This window comes from Hypanus sabinus, chromosome 8, assembly GCF_030144855.1.
Source record: "Hypanus sabinus isolate sHypSab1 chromosome 8, sHypSab1.hap1, whole genome shotgun sequence".
Taxonomy (NCBI): Eukaryota; Metazoa; Chordata; class Chondrichthyes; order Myliobatiformes; family Dasyatidae; genus Hypanus; species Hypanus sabinus.
This window is the reverse complement of record NC_082713.1, coordinates 27,877,176-27,901,206: the sequence shown is the minus strand read 5'-3', so window position 1 is coordinate 27,901,206 and position 24,031 is coordinate 27,877,176. Positions and strand designations below refer to the sequence as shown.

The following is a 24,031-nucleotide window of genomic DNA, read 5'->3' as shown; positions in this document are numbered from 1 at the left end:
GTAGGAATGAGGGTTCTTGGGTCTACATTTGCGTCAAAACAAAGTGCAGAGCTTCCTATTGAACTCTGAAAGGAAAAGGTTCTTTGAGCTGGAGTTAATCAGTAAACAATCATTCCTTATTGATCAGGTAAACAGTCATCCCTTTCTCCAGAATTCCTGACTTCGCCTTCAGCTGCTGAGGTGGATACTCTAATAATTAATGAATTGCTTTTAAGCTGTGTCCACGGTCCTAGAAATAAGATGCATGGCTTATTGAGTTTTGCTTTTGAGGGGAGAGATGTAATCAGAATAACAACTTTTGAATTTTGGTGCATGAAATTTATTTTGGAATGGGTAGTGAGGTAAAGTAGATGTGGCTGATTCACCTGATAATGAACAAGAATTTCTGGGAAGTGTGCATTGCCAGAAAAGCCAGTGTTCATTGCCAACTCTGACTTGCCCTCGAGAAGGTGGTGGTGAGCTGCCCTTTTCAACTACAAAACCTCTGGAAAAGATGCTCCCACAGTGCTATTGGACAGTGATCTCCCAGTAAAATTACAGGACTGGTGAAATAATTCTAGGTGTGCAACTTCAAGGTGGCCCTGGTGTTCCCCTGCTTCTCTTGCCCTCTTCATCCTTGGTAGTAGAGGTGGTGCTTGGGTGTGTAATTGTTGTGTATTTTGCCAAAGATACACAATACATTGATGGAGGTAGTGAAAGTGCAGGATGATTTGAGGTACTGGTCAATCAGGCTACACTGTCATGGATGGTTTCAAACTATTTGGAAATTAATAGTTGGCCACCTAAATCTTATAAGAACATAAGAAATAGGAGCAGGAGGAGGCCGTCTGGCCCATTGAGCCTGCTCCACCATTCAATGGCTGAGCTGCTATGGACTCCTCACCACCTACCTGCCTTTTCCCCATAACCCTTAATTCCCCTACTAAGCAAAAATCTATCAACCTTATCTTAAATATATTTGCTGAGGTAGCCTCCACTGCTTCATTGGGCAGAGAATTCCACAGATTCATCACCCTCTGTGAAAAGCAGTTTCTCTTCATCTCCATCTTAAATCTACTCCCCCATATCTTGAGGCCATATTCCCCTAGTTCTAGTCTCACCTATCAGTGGAAACAACTTTCCTCCCTCTATCTCCTCTATCCCTTTGATAATTTTATACATTTCTATAAGATCTCCTTTCTTGTGCTTTCTTTCCACATTACCCGACTTCTCTTTTAAAGGTATTTTCACAAAAGTCACTTTTGTTTTTGCCTATACATTTACACAGGAGCTTTTTTAAAATGTAACGTGCTGGTATTGACAGCAGCCAGCATCCCACATCCAATTGCTTCATTGCAAATTTCTGTTGTTAATCCCCAGCTTTGCATTTTCACTCGGTCAAACGTCTGCAATATTTCATATTGTTCAAGATTTCAACTTTAATTCTTAGCATGTACATTCAGGTTCAGCTGTAAGTGAAGCCTTAAAATGTCTCCCTGTTTTTTTTTTGCTCTTCCTTGGTGAATGATATTCTGACGTTTAACTACAGGACTTCAATTATTGCCTGACTGTGAACCATAACTGAGCATGGCTGATGTAAACAAGCATAGCGAGATCTTTGTGTGGTTTTCTTGCCTGTTCCTCTTACTGTATGTTAACTCGCTACAGCCTCCCTGTTTGTGGCCATGCATGACATTGCGTGTTATGTCTGAGGTTCTTACTGCTGCTAGGTTATACTCGATCATTGGAAGGCTTGTTTAGCACAGTTTTATTCCTAAAACATTTTGCTTTCACATTGCCCTGCTCACCTTTGAACTGCATAGGGACCTCCATGCTTGTAGTCTTGTCTGTGGTTCAGCAACAGGCTCTGTCTCAGCCCATGAAGCTTGAGTTCCCATACTTGATGGGATGGGCGGGGAAGGGAATGTTAATGACTTGGAAGAGGGGACCAAGTGTAGCGCATCTATATTTGCTGATGACCCTAAATTGAATGGAAAAACAAATTGCACAAAGGATATGGAGAGTTTGCAGATGCATATAGATAGGTTTAGTGAGTGGGAAAGGGCCTGGCAGATGAAGAGCAACTGTAAGTGTGAAGTCATCCACTTTGGAAGGAAAAATAGAAAGTCAGATTATTTTTAAATGGTGAAAGATTGCAATGTGCTGCTACGTGGACAAACTTGGGAGCAAAAGTTTGGTTTGCAGTGCAACAGTTTGTCAAGAGGGCAAATGAGGTGTTGGCCTTCATAGCTAGAGGGTTTGGATTTAAAAACAGGTTATGCTGCAACTGTACAGGGTTGTACCTGGATTTGCAATTGTATGCAGTTCTGGTTTCGTTACTTGAGGAAAGATGTACTGGCTTTGGTGGGGGTGGAGAGCAGCTTCATCAAATAGATTCTCAAAGTGGAAAGGTTAGTTTATGATGAGAGATTGAGTTGCTTGGGGCTACATTCTCTGGAATTCAAAAGTAATCTTACAGAAACGTACGCTATTATGAAAGGAGCAGATAAGATAGGAGCAGGACGGTGAGTGAGACTAAAACTAGGAGAATGAATTTCGGATCGAGATGAGGAGGGAACTGCTTTTCCCAGAGACCAGTGAATCTGTGGAATTCCTATTTTGTTTTTATGTTCTTGTATTAAGACTTGAATGTGACTCAAGTCATAAAGCAAATTAACATTGGTTACCATGAGAAAAGTATTATTAAAACATTTCAAAGTAATTGTGGAGATGCGTATCAGCAATCTCTTTTCTCCTCTTTTCACCATTCTTTCTCCCCCCCCCCCCCCAGTGAATAACTGACCAGCATATGGGGGGCAGATTTAACTGAGGGTTTTTGATATTAAGTCATGGTAGTGGATTAGCATCCCTATGCCATGAGCTGGCAGCAGTTTTATATCCTTTATCCACCCAATCTTGTTGAACTCTTCTCGCTCTATGAAGTTCTTATCTCATAGGCGCTGCATTGAGCCCTTCCGGACTTGTCCCAGCGTGCTTGGCCTGGAGTGAAGCTTATAGCTGAGGCTTCCCAGCCTACACAAAGAAGGCTACTACACAGCAGGTTGCTCCAGCCGCCTGGCCAATTTAGGGACTGAGGTGCTGGATTCTGCCTTTCTTTAATTGCTTTTCTGAAGGCTGTTATTCCTGCTTTTCTCTGCTTGCTGTAAAACTGTCTCATATATTTCAAAGTAAATGTATTATCAAAAATACATGTATACAAGCCTGAGATTCATTTTCTTGTGGTCATACTCAATAAATCCAGTAACCATAATAGAATCAGTCAAAGACAGCACCAACTTGGGCATTCAAGTGATGTGTAGAAGTCAACAAACGATGTAAATGGAAAAAGAAATAATACTAAATAAGGAATAAATATCGAGAAACTGAGATGAAGAGTCCTTGAAAAGTGTGTCCATAGGTTGTGGGAACGTTTCAGTGATGGGACAGGTGAAGTTATCCCCACTGGTTCAAAAGCCTGTTGGTTGAGGGGTAATAACTGTCCATGATCGTGGCCTTGAGGCTCCTGTATCTTCCTGATGGCAGCAGCGAGAAGAGTGCATGTCTGAGGCAGTGGGGGTCCTTGATGACGTGGCTGTCCTGTGACAACGCTCCAAGTAGATGTGCTCATTGGTGGGCAGGGCTTTACCCGTGATGGACGGGTCCGTATCCACTGCTTTTTTTTGTAGGATTTTCTGTTAAAGGGCATTGGTATTTACAAGTGCAATTGCACAATTTAAAAGGCATACTTGACTAAGGAGACGCTGGCCTAATGGACTATAAGTAATATATTGTGGCGACCCATTTCCTGGCACATCCGAACCGGCTCACAATTAGCCAGGTTCATGGGTCTCCTGACTTCCTCCTGTGGTCAATAATCAGCTGCTGTATCTAGTTTTGTTGACACCATGCGAGAGGTTGTTGCAGCACCACTCAACCATACTGCCAACCTCATTCCGGTATGCCGATTCATCACTGCCTTTGATTCCGCCAACAATGGTGATGTCACCAGGAAACTTATCCATGACAGTGCAATGGAGTGGGTAGAGCACTGTGGTGCGCCCATGCTGATGGTGACTATGGGGAAGATGATGTTGCCAATCCATTCTGACTGGGGTCTAACAGGGCTCTTAAAACTGTCCTTCCCTTCCTGATGCTTCAATAGTAGCACTCTTCACCACTTGGCTAATACTACCCGAGGAGGCGGTTCACATTCACCTTCGCGAAGGACCTGGAGTGTGCCTCAGATCTGGCCTTTACTGTAACTGCTCATTCTATCTGAGTTTAAAAGGAGAATGACGAGCGAATATCAGCGTACAAGTTATGTGCATATTTATGCGTCTCTGGGGTCTTAATTTTTGGAAGCTGTCTCTCTGTGGAGTTGTTTAACCCACAGCAAAGTCTGATGAGAAAGAAGCCAAGCTAAGGTCAAGCTAAATGTTTATCCTGCGTAAAACCTTGTGTACTTGTAATCCATGTGACTCAATTGGTTTGATGCCATTCATTGGATCTGCCTCAACTTATCTGTTAATGTTGATTTCAGTTTTCCCTTTTTTGTAACAACCTCTGCTGTGACAAAATGTCCCAGTCGGATTTCTGAATCACTTCCTGCCCAAGTGTTCTCCCCTTTCACCTAGTACTGAGGATAGTGAGCTAGTTCTGAGGGTGTAGCAAACACTCTGCTTATAAAAAGATCAGTTCTGTCTCCACACGCTGCATTCCAGACCCTTGCAGCTGGCTGAAAACATTGGCCGGGAATCTGAAGAGTTGCTCGGTGTATCCTGCTGGTAAGGGGAATAGTTTAGCTTCTGATTTATTTTTCTAAAGGAGATATTTACTCTAAAATTTAAACTGTGAACTACTCTAGGACATTGTGGGGTGCTGTTGAATAAACTTGAGCCACTTGATTTGAAAAGAAATAAATCTGTTTTTTGGGTTGAAGCAATTCAGTTGAACTTTACAGTAGATTTGTGACCCATTTCTATATCTTGTCTTGTATTTTAGAGCCAGTGTTGTTGGGTAAATACACTCTGGTACCTTTTGTACGTAAGCAAGCTGCCACTAGGTGTATGTTCGTGGTCTTCTGCAGCTGTAGCCCATCCACTTCAAGGTTTGACATGTGTGTTCAAAGATGCTCTGTTGTAACACATGGTTATTTGATTTACTGTCACCTTCCTGTCAGCTTGAACCAGTCTTGCTGTTCTCTGACCTCTTTCATTAACAGGACATGTTTGCTGGCAGAACATAATGTTCTTTTTATTTTTCACACCATTCTCTGTAAACTCCAGAGACTGTTGTGTGTGAAAATCCCAGGAGATCAGCAGCTTCTGAGATACTCAAACCATTTCATCTGGCACCAACAGTCATTCCACAGTCAAAATCACTTGGATCATATTTTTGTCCCATTCTGAGCACCTGATCCTGGCTGATTATATATTTGTATTAATGTGCAGGTGCATCTTGGGAAGTGGCTACTGAGTGTAGAAATCAAACTATAGATATTGACTATCTAAAGACTTATAAATGCTCAGCAGGTCAGTATCTGTGGAAAGAAACAAATTTAATGTTTTAGGTGTAAGAGTGGGTACCAGTGGGTAGGTAAATGTGTTAAAAGGAAAAATCACGGTCAGTCTATGTATGTCATGGTCCACAATCCTTCAGTTGGCAGCTTCTTTCCTTTCTGTGTGTTTGTGTGGATTTTGTTGGACGTGAGCTTTTCAAACTATGTACCTGCAGTCCTATTCAGCGAGAGTTGAATTGGGCATGGGAGATTGGATGCGGGCAGCTCGCTTCCTGACCTGGTCTAGATGCTGAGTGGTGGGTGTAGGCCGGCTTGGTCTTGACAAAAAGTCAATTAATACTGAATTGGAATGTCTTTTCCTGAACTGAGTGGCTTGTTAGACCATGTCAGAAGGCGTATTTGGAGCTGTATGCAATTTGCTTGCCTGAAGGGTTTTACTAAACTCTCAACAGAGCTCTAGGTGCACTGGTCAGGGAGTGCACTGACAGTAAGGCTTATTACAAAATAGATGTGCTGAGTTCTGGAAATAATGTGCAAGTTGTCCTAAGTTCACCAGCAGTGAAAGGGACAATGACTCAAATAAATGAATTTCCACAATCTGTGGTTGACAGCATAGTGTTGCATTTGACTGTTAACCGAGAGATTGACAAATCAAATGGATTTCAACATAAACCTATACTGACCCCTTTTAACCTTAGAACAGATAGGACAGAGTTCTTGCCAAAAACTTACATGCGGTGTAAACAGATCTGATGATCTTCATGCATTATTAATAGGGTTGCCCATCAGATTTGGAACTGCAGTACAAAAGGAAAATACAGTAGCCCAATTTCAAAATGCAAACAGGAGGAAATCTGCAGATGCTGGAAGTTCAAACAACAACACACAAAATGCTGGTGGAACACAGCAGGCCAGGCAGCATCCATAGGAAGAAGTACAGTCGACGTTTTGGGTCGAGACCCTTTGTCAGGACTAACAGGGGAAAAAAGAGATGGTAAGAGATATGAGAGAGGGAGGGGGAAATCCAAAATGATAGGAGAAGACAGGAGGGAAAAGATAAAGCTAAGAGCTGGAAAGTTGTCTGTGTTGAGACCAATTCTTTTTATGTTACATGTCAGTGTCTTCGATGATGGACCTGGTAGCTTTGTGGCGACGTTTATGGACAATACAAAGATGGATGAAGGTGTAGGTAGTTTAGAGGGCTACAGAAGGACTTGGATTAGGAGAATAGGCGAAGAAATAGCAGATGGAATACAGTGTCAGGAAGTGTTTGATAGAAGAAATAAAAGTGCTGTTGGATGATCTTGCTCACACAAGGTGCAGTAAGTGAAGGTGATGGTTCATCAGCAACTTGGCAACAGAATGTGTGTTCTGATTTATTCTGGAGAGTCTAATGCTCTGTGTTATACACTCATTGCACATTTGTTGATGAGGAAGTAGCTATGAAAAGCACAGACTGACATAAACAGAATGAGAGAGCCAGACAAGAAGGAAAATAAATAATGTACAGGCTTGAAAAATAAAGTTGAGGCTAAGATGTAACTGGGCCCTCTTGGTAGATCTGATATTCAGCAATGTAATCAAGATATGAATAAAACATGATCCTGAAGCAAAATGTTCATATGCTGGATATCTGAAATAATAACATGCTAGAAATATCAAGATCAGTCAATAACTGTGAAGACAAAAACAATTAGCCTCAACAACCTATTATTAGAAGTGAATCATAAAGTAACAGTATATGTTCTCATTATATTTATGTGCCTACTAAGTGCACATTGTGAATGTCTTTGTGACATGAGCCCCATGTTACCACTCCACTGAGGCAAGTGAGGTCATTTTCAGCTCTACGTGAAAATTGGGTTTACTGATTTTTTTTTTGTGGGAGGGGGAATGGTCTACTTCTGAGAAAAACCGACCAAATGTGATTCTATCAACTTATCTGGAAATAAGTGGGTGTGCTGCACATCATTTGAGAGCTTTGCCTCTCTCCTCGAGGTCTGTGCAACCTTATTGGAAGCCACTTCCAGATTAATCAGTTTAAAATCTGTTGTCTCCGTATTTATGATGTCACTAACCTGTGCCTTGTATCCCTAAGTAAATCCTAATAGATTAACTTGGAAGCAATGGTAGAACTTGTTGCCTTTCTGATAAGAGCAGGCAAACATTTCAAGCATCCAATGCGATCTTTTGATTAGAAGGCGATCAGATATATAATCACTGACATGGCATAAAATTTGTTTTTGTGTCAGCAGTGCAAGTCATGGCATTACTGTAAGTTACAAAATAATTGGCTCAAAAAGAGGGGAATGTGAGGTAGTGTCAATAGAATACTCAGAAACCTGATAGCTGAGAGGATATTGTTGTTCCTTTCCACACCTTGTGCTGTATCGGGCGGCAACCTTGCTTTTCTTTTGCATTTTTGTCCATTTTTTTTTTATGCGGTTAACTCGACACTCAACCCAGCACGGATGGAAAGCGTGCAAGGAGCCGGCCAGATTCGAACCTGGGACCACTCGCCTCGAAGTCTGGTGAGGATGCCACTACACCATTCACTATACCACATGAAGAAGTTGTTGTTCCTGAATTTGTTGACCGTGGGCCTCCTACAGAGAAGAAGGCATGTCATGGATGGTGAGGATCCTTGGTGATGGATGCCTCTGCCTTGAGATGCCACCTTGTAAAAACTCCCTCAATGGTGGGGAGCTTTGTGCCTATGGAGTAAGTGGCTGAGTCTGTAACACTCTGTAGTCCCTTGCCTCCATGATGAAACCACACAGAATGCTCTTCACCCTAGATTGTAGAAATTTGTGGGAGTCCTTGGTGATATACCAACTCCAAATGAAGTAGAACTGCTGGCATTCCTTCATAATTGCATCAATGTGTTAAGCCCAGGATGGATCCTTTTGAGATGTTGGCATCCGGGAGCTTGAAGCTGCTCACCTTTTCCACACTGAGCCTTCGGTGAGGACTGGTGACTTCCCCCTTCCTGAAGTCCACAATCAATTCCTTGCCCTTGCTGATGGTGAGTGAGAGGCTGCTGTTCCAACACTACTCATCGGTTGATCTCTCCTGTATTGCCTCACCTTCGACATCAGCAACACGTGTCAGCTGCAAATTTGGCACTTGAAATGTGCTTAACCCCGCAGTCCTGGGTGTAGAGAGAGTGGAACAGTGGGCTAAGCACGCATCCTTGAGGTGTGCCTGTGTCGATTTGTCAGCGAGATGCTACTACTGATCTATGTTGTCTGTGATCTCCCAAACGTTACAAATGTTGAGGTCTCCTGATATCCTGGGAACACGGATTCCACTTTGCAGGAGACCCTACCTGCTGTGGTAACTTTATTTTGATGCAAACGTGGTGGTTAAGGTTTACTCCCAACACCACACCAAGGAGGAGGTTGTAGTGGGGTGTGGTGGCATGGGAAATGTCATGAAAAGATCATAACCACAGATTGGCTTTCCGATACTCGGTGATTGAATCATTAATCCAATACTGTGGGTTTGTTTTTGTACAATTGACTCAATCACAACCGTAAGACAAAGGTGTGGAATTAGGCCATTCGAGCCATCAGGCTTGCTCTCCCATTCCATCATGGCTGTTTTATTAACTCTCTCAGCCCCATTCACCTGCCTTCTTATAACCTTTGGCACCCTGACTAATCCAGAACCTATCAACCTCCATGTTAAGTATGCCTAATGACTTTGCCTCCACAGCTGTCTGTGGCAATGAATTCCCCAGATTCCAAGTACATTTATTATCAAAGTACGTGTACATTATACAGTCTTGAGATTTGTCTCCTTGCAGGCAGCCACAAAATGAGAACCCCAAAGTCCTCCTCATCTTGATTTCTATTCTGAGGTTGTACCCTCTGATCCCAGACTCCCCCCATAGGAAATATCCTCTCCACATCTACTCTATCCAAACCTTTCAAGAATACATAGGCTTCAATGAGATATCTTCTAACCCCCCCCCCCCCCAATTCTTCTAAACTCCAGTGAGAACAGGCCCAGAACAGTCAAGCGTTCCTCCATATGTTAACCCTTCCATTCTTGAGAACTTCCTCTGAACCCTCTCTTATCCAAGAAAAGATCTGCTGACATTAGAGGCCCAAAGCTGCTCGCAATACTCCAAATGCGGTCCCTCCAATACCTTAACACCTCAGCATTACATCCTTGCTTTTGTATTCTCGTCCTTCAAAATAAATGCTAACATTGCAATTGCCTTTCTTACCACTGACTCAATTTGTAAGGAAACCTTTAGGGTATTTTGCCCGGTGATTCTCAAGTTCCTTTGCACCTCTGATTTTCTCCCTGTTTTTTAAAAAAAAAAATAGTTTGCACCTTTATTCTTTTCACCAAAGTACATGATCATGTACTTCCCTACCCTATATTCCATCTGCGGCTACTTTGCCCATTCTCCTAATCTGTCTAAGTCCTTCTGTAGACTCCCTGCTTCCTCAGCACTATCTGCCCCTCCGCCTATTGTCGTATTGTCTGCAAAGTTATCAATTCCGTTATCCAGATCTGTGAGATATAATGTGGAAAAGAAATGGCCCTGACGCCAAACCCTGTAGAACACCACTAGTCAGTGAAAGCCAACTGAGGGGAAAAATAAACCTTTAATCCCACTCTTTGCCTCTTGTCAGTCAACCTATCTTCTATCTTCAGGTTTGTACGACTAGTGTATGTTGTGAAATTTGTTTGCTGGCAGCAGTGCAGTGGAACTCATTTATTTTTATATATGTGTAATTACTACAAAAATAAGTGTGAGGAACAAGTAATGTTGGAATGTTTGTGAGCTCGTGGACTGTTCATAAGTCTGGTAGGGGGAAGTAGCTGTTCCTAAACATTGAGTGTAGGTCTTCAGGCTCATGTGCCTTCTTTCCGATGCTGACACTGAGATGGGGGCATCTCTGGGATGGTAAGGAACCTTAACGACAGATGCCACCTTGAGGTTCCGCCTCTTGAAGATGTCCGCAGTTGGGGAAGGGATGTCCCTGTGATGAACCAGCTGTGTCTACAACCCTCTGCTGCCTATTGTAATTCTATACATTTGGAGGCTGCATTCCATGCTGTGTTGCTGCCAGTCAGGATGCTGTTTGCTGTAAACCTCTGCAAAGTATATCAGAAATACTGGGCTGAGAAGGAGCAATTGAAGTGCAGCTTTCTTGTTTTAATCCATTAGTAAATCTCATTTCATTCACGCCAATAATAAACGTCCTGCCACATGATGAAAATGTTAAGCAATTCCTCCTTCAGTCACAGACAACCCAATGAAGTCTTGTTCTTTATCTTCCAATTCTGCGCATCTGCTTTGCAAACTGTCGTCTAACATATGTTAGCGGAAACCATTTAAGCATGAGAGCATGTAATTCCTGTTTTATTAGTACAGCTACCTTGGCTGAATTTCCTCTTTTTCCCCCACCCATGTGTATTTATTTCATATGAACTGATTTCTAAACAGGTTCCAAAATATTTGAACTTGTCCTGCATTAATCTACTCCTTCAGAATTCAAATATAAACATTGCAAAAGCAGGAAGTTGGATAAACAACTGTGTTCAAAAATGCCTCTTGGCTCCAGCCAAAATAGAAATGCACTTTTCGTTGAAGCTGATGACTTCAGCAGTTATAACACGCGAGATAGAATAGCTGAACCATTGGGATTTATGCTGGGCAGAAATGGTCTTTATTTGGGCTATTCTCAGATCCTGACTCTCAGCCTATGGTCTCGTACGTTGTAGCTCATCTGCATATTTCGTAGGTAATGTTGACAGTTCTTTCCTCTCCCACTTTTCAGAAGCCTCACCACACTTCTCAAATTAACTTTTTTTTACCCCTTCATTTTAGACAAATCCTTCCCCCTCTATCTGCTGTAACCTGCACAAGTGTTTAGCTTAGTTTGGACAGTACACTGCCACAGCTGTAATATTTGTAACTGTAATTTCATGTGTACTACCTGATTCCCTGGGCTGTTGGGAGATGAAGAAATTTAGTAAAGAAAAATTGAGCCTGTTAAAACCCTCTTTGCAGTATACTTAAAAAAGGCTATGGATTGGGTGATGTGAGATGTGAAGGGTTTTTAGACTGTTTATTTCTAAGCCATAATGTGATTGGGAGGGATGCCTAGATGGTAATGAGATCTGTGCTTATTGGGGCATATAATTGTTCCTACTGCCTATTTATGGCCCTTTGACTATGAATGTTGGCATAGCTGATACAGCAGCAGAGAATGACACAGCTGTCAGGAAAATAGCATAACGTTGCCCTCACCGACTCTCAGGTGTGTTGAAACATGCATCTTTTATCTACACTGTCTGAACTTGCGCAGCTTCATAAGAGACGGTGTGCCAGGTGACATGGCACAGCATCAACTCCAATCCAATATATGCTTCACAGTGTGTTTTCCAGTTGATTAGTCTGTGCTTTCAAAGGGAGTTGCACTTTGTAAAAAATGTATGTAGCCCTCAAAGGAAACGCCCTCCCTACAATTGAGCACATCCACAAAGAGCATCGCCGTAACAAAACAGGGACCTCTGGTGACCGAGCCACACTCTCTTCTCACTGTTACCATCCAGAAGGAGGTACAGGAACCTTGGGTTCCACACCACCAGGTTCAGGTACAGTTCTAACCCTTCAACCATCAGGCTCCTGAACCAGTGAGGTTAACTTCATTCAGCATTGAACTGATTCCACAACACATGGACTCGTTTTCAAAGGTGCTTCAAACTCATGCTCTCAGTATTCATTTACTTATTCTTATCCTTGTATTAGCACAGATGTCTCCTTTTGCAAATTGGCGATTTTGCCAGTCTTTGTTGGTGTGTAGTTTTTCATTAATTCTATTGTATTTCTTTGTTCTACTGTGAATGTCTGCAAGAAAATGAATCTCAAGGTAGTATATGGCAACATGTATATGTTTTGATAACAAATTTACTTTGAATTTGTCTTTTGACTGATCTGCTATTTACAGAATTTTGGTATGGTTTGTGATAATGTTAGATAACCCTGTTCCGGTTATGGGCTGAGCATGTCCTGTTCCTGAAATAAGTGTGTGTTCTGGAAATTGGTGGGACTTGTAGGCATGAAATATTGGCAAAAGTTTAAATATTTTAAATCAAGGTAATCATTGCAGAGTGCTGAAAGGAAATACTTGACATTTATATAATACTTTTCAGGATTCTGAGTTTCATGCCATCTTTCATAGCCAATGAAATGTGTTTCTCTTGAGGTGCAATTATGATTGTAATGTTGAGAATTTACAGCTAATTGGTGCATAGAAGGCGCCTTAATGATGGTGAACCATGGTGATGTGTTATGTTAATGACAGACCTGTTAAAATACAAAGATGTCTCCAATATTCTAAATTGTGTCAGGGAATGCGTGATGTCCTCAAGGGGAAATGAGACCTTGGTTTCTAATTAGGTCAACCTTTGACAGCGAGGAACTGGCTTTGATCATCTGCCATTTAAAGACTGGAAGTGCTGGAAGTAGTCGAGATTAGATCGTTTGTGTTTCGGGCTGATGAGCTATCGTCAGAATGTTTAAGTGGTAGCAGAGAAGCCAACTTTAATGATGAGGAGGCTGGAGAGAATGGAGAGCGAGGGTGTACAGTAGGAGGAATGGAGTGCTGACCAAAGGTAAAATGGATTGGTGTTGGGATAAATAAGGAAGCAAGTTTTAAATGGGGAAAACAACGATTATATAAAATTACCAAAAGAGAAACGTGGAGCTTTAGAAGCTTGAATTGCAAAAGCTGAAGCTGTTCATTAGTTGTAACTGTTGAACGCTGCTTTGAGTCTAGAGGTTGCATGGCATCCAGTCAAAGGAGACTATTCACTGAGTTTGTATTGAGCTTTGTAAAGTCAAATTCAGAGGTCAGAGTGTCATGGGGATGAAATAGATGGGTGCTTGATAATTCTGGGCTACCTTTGCAGGCATTGGGGTTGGGGTTATTTAGTTTTCATCTCCAGTTTAAAGGGATACTGTTCTGTGCAGTACACTGAATTGGAAGAAGTGATATTGTGTTGTCTTCAGAATCAGGTTTATTATCACCGGCATGTGATGTGAAATTTGTTAACTTAGCAGCAGTTCAATGCAAAACATAGTCTAGCAGAGGAAAAAAAAACAATAAATAAAATTAAAATAATAAATAAATAATCAATTACATATATTGAATAGATTTTATAAAATGTGCAAAAACAGAAATACTGTATATTTTTTAAAAAGTGAGGTAGTGTCCAAAGATTCAATATCCATTTAGGAATCAGATGGCAGAGGGGAAGAAGCTGTTCCTGAATCATTGAGTGTGTGCCTTCAGGCTTCTGTACCTCCTACCTGATGGTAACAGTGAGAAAAGGGCATGCCTTGGGTGCTGGAGGTCCTTAATAAAGGACACTGCCTTCCTCACTTGGGTAGTGAGGAATTATAAAAGGAGCATGTATTGGTGAAGTTGGATTAGTTAACCAAAGCATTATAAAGAGAGTGAATTGCTGAGCTATAGGAGAAGAGATTGTGTCTGGTGATGAAATCCTGCTGGAGTTCCTGGAAATTCCAGAGGGATTATGGGATTAACAGTTGAATGGAAAGGCTGCTAGGGTGGAAGGTGAGAATCAGAGTAACCCTGCAATAGTTCTGTACCGAAAGAGATGGGGAAAAGAGCAGAATTACATGAAATGCAGCAGAGATGTTGGAAGCAGAATAATTGTATAAAATTACTGAGTGGAAAAATGTGAGGTTTTAGAAATATGAAATGCTCGGAATCCTGAGATAGTTGAGGGTACTGTCAACCAACAATTGACAGAACTTATGGTGTTCTCTGATGTAGAATTTTAACCCACAGCCTTTAAATTCCAAGATCAACTAATTGCACTGAATCATAGATTTTTAGTTGAGATCAAGGAGTGTAAGTAACAAAGAAGAGTATCTGGACTTGCTAATAGGAACAATTTGTTTTGCTTCTGTTTTTTTGGCAGGTTTAAACCAATCCAAAAGTACAGGAACTGCCAAAGGACCTGAAGAGTTACCAAAGGACCCTTGTAAGTACTTGAACAGCTCGTAGAAATGTGCTTGTTCACCAGAATAGCTCCTTTACAGAGAGACCATTAGCTGTTTGTACAATGACCCTGGAGGACCTTCACCTGGAAATCAAGATGCAATTTTGTTAAATAATGTTGATAACTGTATTTTAAATGTTAAGCAACAAGCAGTAGAAGTGACTTGCTGTTGCACCAACTCAGCCATAACCTGTGCAGTTATTTTACAGCCTGTGAGAATTGTGTTGCTTTATTTGAACTACATGCTAGAATCGCCCAGAACCTAAAGTCCAGAATTTAGACAACTTTTTTCATGTGTGCATTGTGAGGCACCTTGATATTATTGATGCAGTTGCTGTATAACTAGAGGTGGATGTGCTCAATGGTGCTGTGGTCTGTCATTTTAGCCCATGCATTTTTTCCTCTCTGGAACTCTGTTAATGAAGTTTTTTCTATGAATGTTCTTCAAATTGCACAGTGATTGTCAGGAATGCTGTTTCCTTGTTTTTCTGACTGGATTATGGTCATGTATAAGGAGAAATAACACTTTACTGGTGTACTTAAATATTTTTGTTCCCTACTTTGCATTTACTTTTCCTTTGGAAGAAGCCAAAATTGCCAGTGGTTTAGTATATACCAGTTCATCTCCAGACACAGTGTGCAGTTTGTTGTTCTAGATCTTAAACAATTTCCCTTTAGCTTTATTTTGTCAAAGCAGTGCAGAGCAAACTGCTGAACTGATCTTAAAAGGGAAGGCCACGAGGTGGGGGGGGGGGAGGTGTGCGTGTGTGTGTGTTTGCAAGTTAACATAGGAAGTAAGAGCTTCATGTTTTGAACTGTGTTCTGTGTGGCCCACTTGGTGACTCGATGTCTAACTGGACTCCATCAGCACAAGTTTCTGAACTGATGGATTCACATTCACTGGAGGCATGTATGGGAATTTACATCTGACTGCTTCTGAATGGGGATGTTAAAGAGACATTTTGTATGAGTACATGCAGAAATGTGTATCCTCAGCTTATCAATTATAAGGGTTTTTGCCCCGCTAGTCCTTCCTGTGCATGCCTCTGAATTCACTGCATCATATCACTTTAATCTTTTCACTGCTAAATGTCTGTATTAGTTAGTATGTTAACCATGGTACTAACTTGTCCGATTTCTCTTTCTCCTGCTCTCCATTTGTTGTGAACTGACCAGTGCCTGCTCCTGGCTTATAAAATGGCGGTGTAGCTTTTGCTTTAGCATCTTTTCTCTTTCCTGATCACGCCACACTCCCAGCATTGCTTTAGTTGTACTGCAACTTCCGGAAGCTGAGCCGAGAAGCGCAGTCAGTTGACATTGAGAGACATTCAGTGGATTCTAGAAAGCTTCTTGCCTCTGGGATTCCTAAAACTTGGAGGAGAAACAAATCCATCATGAAACTTAAACAAGAGGTGCCCCACATTTTCTTGCTTCCTGTCTACTTACTGATGTGGTTATACACAGTGCTCACCTTTGTCCCATGGTATTTCCTCTCTGATGTAAAGAATAAAAAGGCCATGGCAAAACGAATCAAGGCAAAGCCTCTATCTGAAAAACCTGGCAGTCCATTCCGCTCCGCCGACCACTTCGACTCCCTCGCCAGAGTAGACTTCCCTGGGCTGGATACGCTGGACAAACTCTTCGAAGCAGCTGTAAAGAAGTTTCAGAAGAACAATTGTTTGGGTACGCGGGAGATGTTGAGTGAAGAAAACGAAGTTCAGGCCAACGGTAAAGTGTTTAAGAAGGTAAGAAACTCCTGTCGATGTTAATTTACAAATTGTACAAGCAATCTAGAGCAGAAAGGGGAGGAGTTTTGGTTGCAACAATACTTTGTCTCTATGCAACTAGACTAAATTGAAGTTTGTGCAGAAGATCAGGAGTTTCAGAGCAACTACTTCCTAACCCGGAGATGTAATTGACTGGAATCTAGAACAAGATACAAAATGATGGTGGAAATCAGCAGGTCAGGTGTTATCTGAGGAAAATGGCAGCCGATCTGTACTTGACCTGAAAGTTTGACTGTACATTTCTGACCTACTGAGCTTCCTCCAGCTTCACTGACTGGGTCTGCAGATAGTGAACGATGCTAAGGGCCTGATAGGAGCGATAGGTGAGGAGCTCACAAGCAATAGTTTCTGTCTGAGCATGCAGATTTGTTCATGTTGACCTAAACTCTACATAGGTGCAAGTGTCAAGAGCCGATATCCTTTTCTGCCCCTCCTGAGCAGGCAGGCACTGGATATCTTTTCTTACCCCTTAAGGAGTTTGAGTCTTTCATTTTTTTTTCCCCCAGCTTTATGCTCATTCTAGTTCCTTCACAGAAAAACATGCAAGTTATCTTTTGGCATCAAGAAACATTTAAAATTATTCCATTTGCCAATTGTTGCCAAATATTTTGTATTCCTAGCATCTCTTTCCACACTTTTTCCCCCACGCAAACTCTTAAACCATAGAAATTAAGATTTTCCCCACCTCCATTCAAATGTCATGCAGTCTAATTCAGTGAAATGATCCTGCTGATGTTTACACAAGGGTATGACCTTTGTCGGGGAGAAGTTGTGGAATGCACTAGATGCCTATCATTATCCTACCTTTCACCATATGTAAACTTCAATCGCATTTTTAGAAAAATAAGATGCAAAGATTAGCCTTATTTGTCACATGTACAATGAAGCATTTAAAACACATAGTGAAATGCTTTATTTTGTGTCAATGACCAACACAGTCTGAGGATTGTGCTGAGGGCAGCCTGCAAGTGTTTCTGGCACCAGCATAACATGCCCAGAACTCGGTAGCCCTGACCTGTGTCACTTTGGAAAGTGGGAGCATGCAGAGGAAACCCATGGGGATAACGTACAAGCTCCTTATAGTCAGCATCGGGAATCGAACCCCAGTTGCTGATCACTGGCACTGTAAAGCAGTTGTGCCCACCGCTATGATACTGTGCCGCCCTATAAATTTTGCAGGGCTTGTCCACTTCCTTGGCCAAGTTTACTCTATGCTACTTCTAGGGTTAGATTCTGCGATGAGGTTGCTTTTGCCAAATACCACTCAATAAGTTGTTGAATGTATCTGTCTCCCAGTGTCTTTTGCTTTGATAGCTCATGTGTTATGAATTCCCTGCAGCTAATTCTCGGGGAGTATAAATGGCTAACCTACGAGGAAGTCAATCACCACGTCGATGCCTTTGGCAGTGGCCTCTCTGCATTGGGACTGAAGGCAAAGGATATGATCGGTATCTTCTGTGAAACTAGGGCTGAATGGATGATTGCAGCTCAAGCCTGCTTCAAGTATAATTTTCCACGTAAGTATTTGATGGGCTCAACACAAGTTGAAAGAGGAGCAGCTCGTTGTGATTTACTCCGGTAACTGAACTAATTGGGATCTGCTATGTTGCTGTTCAGTGAATTGTATTAATGTCAGAATTGGGTCTATATCACTGACATATGTCATGAAATTTGTTTTGTGGCTGCAGTACATAATAAAAATAAATTACTACAAGTTACAATTGGTTGTCCATCAGGTCCGATGATGAGAGGAAACCTGTGCAGGAGAGTTTTTAAATTGCAAAGCTATTTCCCTGGGGCATTTCCGCTCTCTCGATGTGAGAAGTCCATGTCCAGTGAGAAGTCCATGTCCAGTGGTACGAAGAAACAGCAGTAACTGTGGTCTTCCTTGGCTGCAGTGGATGACCATGACGTCTTCTGTGACTTGTCATGCCCTTCGCACTCCAAGGAACATTGCTGTACGGCCTTCCTAGCTGTCAAATCCCATTGTAGATCTCATCCCCACAGACCGCCAGAGATGATTTTTATTTATTTTTTGAGATACAATCCAGAGTAGGCCCTTTGAGTGGCCCTGTAAACCTCAGATTTAATCTGAGCCAGAATATGGGACCAATTAATACAATGACCAATTTATTTACGAGCTGTGGACTGTGGAAGGAAACTGGAGCACCCAGACGAAACCCACACAGTCACAGGGAGAATGTATAAACTCCTTACGGGCAGTGGCGGAGTGTTGAACCCAGGTTGCCAGTACTGTAAAGTTTATGTTAACCACTACACTGCAGTGCCACCCCAATTTTGTAATAATTTAAATAAGAAATATAAATGATAAATAAGTCGTGCGAAATAGTGAGTTGTGTTTATGGACTGTTCGGAAATCTGGTAGCAAAGGGGAAGAAGCTGTTCCTAAAACATTTGAGCAGGTCTTCATGCTTTTGTACCTCCTTTCCTGATGGTAGTAATGAGAAGAGGATTTGGCCTGAGTGATGGATGTCCTTCAAGATGGATGCTGCTGCCTTGAGGATGTCCTCGATGGTGAATTCGAAGTTCTCTGTCTCACTAGGCTGGTGCGAAAGGTCACAGACATAGCCCTTGCAAGAGGTTGTTACCTTTGGTTCCATTTACACATCCTCTGTGCTCTGGGCTGGGATTGGCGCTGATTTCAAACCCACTTCAGAAAAGGCAAAAGGGTCAAACTTTTACATGAATCTTTAACTCCTTAAAAGGTAAACCATCAGCTCACACAAGTTGCAATGAAGTTTTGAAAAAGGGCTTGAATGTGACCTGACAAACTTGTAGTGACTTGAAGGAGCTTGTGTCTTCAGAGCCTCTCCGATATCTTGAAATGGCTTACAGAAAATGGACAGCTTCATATGTTATCACTTGTAACTTAGAAAACACTGCAACATTACCACCCCCTCCCCACAGCAATGTGACAACCATAAAGTAATATAATTTTTTCCAGTGAATGTCTATTAGATATTTATCAAACCATTTTTTGTTTAAAGAGGAGCAAAAACACGGAGGGGAATTGCTCAGTAAACTGTGAAACTCAGTTTGTCTGTCTTTCTGTGACATTAGATTGCAGTGTGCTACAGTTCCACGTTAACTTTCCACTCTTAAACTAGGTCACTCATTCAGTTGCTTAAAGTTGGGAGAAAATTATTAATAAATGGAGTAGAAAGGTATGATGGTCCATTACCATTCTGGGTAAAAGAGCAACTGGTTTAATGCTGGCTTTTTCCATCAAGTTTTTTATTTCCCTCAATTCATACTGTCGTGGTTTCTAACTGGATTAGAAGCTAAACAGTTGCTTTCAGAGCCCCAAAGATTGCCAAACAAGTCACTCAGGAAAGCTTGTATTTCCTGGCGAGATAGAAAGAAACGGATTGTTTATGTCTCATTGTTGAGTAATCGATGGGTGAAAATTGAACCTCGCATGTGTATTTGCCAAGTAAGTCATATTTGAATGGGATTCCTGATAATGACTTGGATCTGTACTCCTTTTCAAAGGGTGTAACTTTTAATGTTTCCACGTAATGATGTCAGTCAAGAATGGTTGATATTCTAGAGCTAATTTCAGGTCTTTCCAATCCCTCTTCCCAGCAGCTGCTTTCCCGGCTCTTCCCACACACTAAATATTTTTTTCAAAACCACTGCAAGTATACTGATGATTAACACGGAGTAACTAGGGCACACTGCTGTTAAATACATCCAATACTTCCCATTGAGCCTTAGCTGTGAATGTCTTCCAGTCACAATGTGTTTCCTGACTTTTTGATCTTTGTTGAACTGATGATTAGCATTAGCCAAAAAGACCACCCTTCTGCTTTTTAAGACAGTATAACTGTGTCTATTTTGGAAGAGACCCCTGCTTTAATATCTTATCTGAAAGACAGGATCTCCAATAGAGTGACCTCACTGTCGCATTGACATCTTAATATAGTGGACTTAGAACCTTGTAAATTTGGAAGGAAGTGACTGAAGTTGTCTAAGATACACATCCAAAGACCTAAAAATAAGAGCTGGCCATACTTAGCAGATTAAGAAGCATCAGAGGGAGAAACAGTTGACATTTAAGATCAAATTTGCCTTCTGCTCTGGATGTGTTTTGGAAGGGGCAGAGTCCCTTGACTTCCTATCTCTTATGAAGGATGGCACTTTTTGATGATGTAATATTCTGCTGCACTGAGATGCCAATCAACCAATGCCACATTGAGTTTAGGTCTTAAGGCTACCATCAAGAGATTTATTTTTGCCTTTATTGTATGTGAAATGTTAATGTTGAAATTGATTCCTAGACCTGCTGTGTATTTTGCATTGATTTCAATTAGAGTTATTTTGCTTTGACCTAGTTGTGACTATTTATGCCACCCTTGGAGAAGATGCTGTAGCTTATGGACTAAATGAATCTGAAGTAACTCATCTTGTCACAAGTGTGGAGCTCCTTGACTCAAAGCTGAAGGTGAGTGAGTGTTAAACCTATAGAATATTCAAAGCTGAAGATGATCCCAGAAATGAAAGGGTTACATATGAATGTTTAACAAGTCTAAGTCTGTACTCGCTGGAGTTTAGGAGAATGAGGAAGGATCTCATTGAAACCTATCAAATATTGAAAGGCCTAGCTTGAGTAGATGTGGGGAGGCTGTTTCATAGATTGGGGAAGTCTAGGACCAGAGGACACAACCTCAGAATAGAAGGATGTCCCCTTAGAAAAGAGATGAGGAGAAATTTCTTCAGCCAGTGGGCAGAGAATCGGTGGAATTCATTACCACAGACATCAATGGAGTCCATATCATTGGATATATTTAAAGTGAAGCTTGATAGGGGAACATCCGTTTAGAACAGAGAAGAGGAGGAATGTCCTGAGCCGGGGTGTGGTAAATCTGCGGAATTCAAAATCACAGGCAGCTGAGGAGGCCAAGTTTTTGGGTATGTGTAAAGTGGAGGTTGACAGGTTCTTGATTAGTAAGGGTGTTAAAAGTTATTTGCAGAAGGCAGGAGAATGGGGTTGAGAGGGATAATAAATCAGCCATAATGGAATGGCACCGCAGGCTCAGTAGGGTGAATGGCATAATTCTGCTTCTGTGTTATGGTCTTGTAAAAATGTTTGCACATCCCATTGCCTCTTACACTGATGAGTTGCAGATAACTTATTACAATCCATTTATGAAATGATCAAGCAATGTTTTGCATTTTTGCATGATCTATCTTTGGGCAATGTCTTCCAACTGAGGCCTCTTTGGAATATGCTCTGAGTTTTATAAATGCTTATAATTTAAGGGTGAAATTTTTCACAGTATTGGAAAAGTCATGCTGAATCATGTGCAAAAGAATGTTATATTATGCAAGCACCAGTTATAAACCTTGTAGAGTGAATAAGAACTTAATATTTTGATCCTTCACTGTGTGATCCACTTTGCTTTTATCAATGCATTTGATGTGTCCCAATGTTTCAAATTGACTAGTAAAAATGGAATTCAACTTGAAGTCATGAGTTTGATTTCAACATTTAAAAGTAATTTGGATAGGTACATAGATGGAAGGGATCTGGAGGGCTATGGTCCAGATGTAGGTTGATGGGACTAGGCAGATCAATTGTTTGGCATCGAAGGGCCTGTCTTATGTTGTCGTGCTCTTTGACTCTATATAAATTAAGTAGTTTAAAGTAATTACCAATTTCTGTTGAGTAACAGTAACATGAAATTCTGATAGCTTACAGTGTAATACCAGTTATCATATTTCCTTAAACCCTTGGCCCGTTGAATCAGTACTGGATCCCTTGTATAATTTCCTCTCCTCCCGTAACTCAACCTATGTCCCTATAAACCCCTCTTTCACACATGCCAGTTCATGACACATCTCCAATTCAACCTCCTGTCACTTACATTGATAATTTAGAAATTATCATTAATTAGAAATTAATGATAGTGAGACTATCAGTCAACATAGCTTTGGGATGTGGGAGGAAACCGGAGCATTCCACTGAATGCCGCAAGGAAAACCTGAGAGTAAGTGGCGTCAGAAGTTATAAGCAATCTCAAATTACTTAAATTGTGAGATGATTTCGATTCCTGCATTGCCACTGTAGATTGACAATACTTTTAAAATATTTCTGCCAAGACTTGCCATGTTGAAAAGAATGTAAAAATAAGTTCAAGAAAGACTGTTACTAAATAATTTAGTGGCTGTTTTTTTGAACTTGTTCTTACCACCTTAAATATAAATAAATTTAGTTATATAAATAATAATCAGTCTGTAAGCTAGGGCTTTTCTCTTTGGAGCAAAGGGTGGTGAGAGAGACTTGACAGTGTAGAAGTTGACAGGCGTAGATCAAGTGGACAGCTGGAAACTTTTCTAAGAATGGAAATGGCCTATACAACAGGGAAAGTTAATGGGGGGGGGAATGTTAGAGGTAAGTTTTTTGACAGTGGTGGGTGCAGACAAAGCCCTTCCAGAGGTGGTGGAGGCAAATACATTAGGAACACTTAAGAAACTCTTGGGCACAAGGATGAGAGAAAAATGGAGGGCTTTGTGTGAGGGAAGGGTTAGATTGATCTTAGAGTAGATTAACAGGTCATCACAACATCATGGGCTAAAGGGCTTTTACTGGGCTATGTTAAAATTATTATTGCTAAGTATTCGTTCTCTGCAATCCTGTCCCTCTCAGACAGCTCTTCACGTACTTCTGCTGCAATCCCCATCACCCCTTTCCCCACCACCACTCTGCAATCCCATCTCTCTCGGGTAGTCAGAAGCTCCATCTTCCTCTCACCCTTACCATCCCTCAACACCCCAAACCTCCTTTCTCCTCAGACACTACCAATCATCTTCTCCCCCCCCGCTTCTGGTCCCAGTTCTCATCAATAGCAGGTCTTCACCATTCCCTCTGACCTTCCCCTCTCTGAGGCAAAACGTTCTGTCCTCACTAGGAACCTCACCTTTGTCCCCCTGCGCCCATGCTTCAGTGAGTTCTGCACCCGCCACAACGCTGAGCCTTTTTTTCCCTCCATCTCCAAGCCTATTTCTTTGGCAAGGACTCAGCACCCTGCACCACTGACCCCTTCCCCTGTCTTCAACCACACCCCCCACTCCTTTTCCTGGACACCCCACCTTGTTCTTCTGCCTGCTCTGGATCTTTTTTTGTTAACTGCGAACAGGACATCAAGCGACTGGAATTCAATGTTCCTCTAATTCCAACCTCACTCCTTCCAAACACTCTGCTCTCCACTCCCCCTGCACCAATCCTAACCTCACCATTATACCCGCAGACAAGGGGTGTGCTGTAGTAATGACATACTGATCTCTATCTAGCCCGCAACTCCCCCTCACAATTTCCAATCCCCTTTTCCCTCTCTCAACTTATCTCCTTGTCCGTCCATCATCTCCCTCTGGTGCTCCTTCCCCTTTCCTTTCTTCCAGGGCCTTCTGTCCTCCCCTATCAGTTTCCCCTTCTCCAGCCCAATATCTCTTTCACCAATCAACTTCCCAGCTCTTTACCCTTCCCCTTCCCGGTTTCACCTATCACCTTGAGTTTCTCCCTCCCACCTTTTAAATCTACTCCTCATCTTTTTTTTTCTCCAGTCCTGCTGAAGGGTTTCAGCCTGAAATGTCGACCGTACTCTTTTCCATAGATGCTGCCTGGCTTGCTGAGTTCCTCCAGCATTTTGTGTGCTGCTTCGTTTTCCAG

General features: G+C 41.7%; 1 protein-coding gene across 7 annotated transcripts in view; it reads left to right on the top strand.

Moving 5' to 3' along the window:
• Window positions 1-24,031, top strand: part of acsl4a (acyl-CoA synthetase long chain family member 4a) — a 78,726-nt gene that overhangs the window by 29,194 nt on the left and 25,501 nt on the right. For 2 of the 7 annotated variants that reach the window (XM_059976868.1, XM_059976869.1), the window contains exons 2-5: window positions 14,474-14,536; window positions 16,060-16,299; window positions 17,681-17,858; window positions 20,697-20,806. In XM_059976868.1, coding sequence (XP_059832851.1) covers window positions 16,072-16,299; window positions 17,681-17,858; window positions 20,697-20,806 — 516 coding nt within the window. In that variant the 5' untranslated portion in view covers window positions 14,474-14,536; window positions 16,060-16,071. Of the gene's footprint in view, window positions 1-14,473; window positions 16,300-17,680; window positions 17,859-20,696; window positions 20,807-24,031 lie in introns of all 7 variants that reach the window. The other 5 variants (XM_059976865.1, XM_059976867.1, XM_059976864.1 and 2 more) reach the window with 3 other exon arrangements.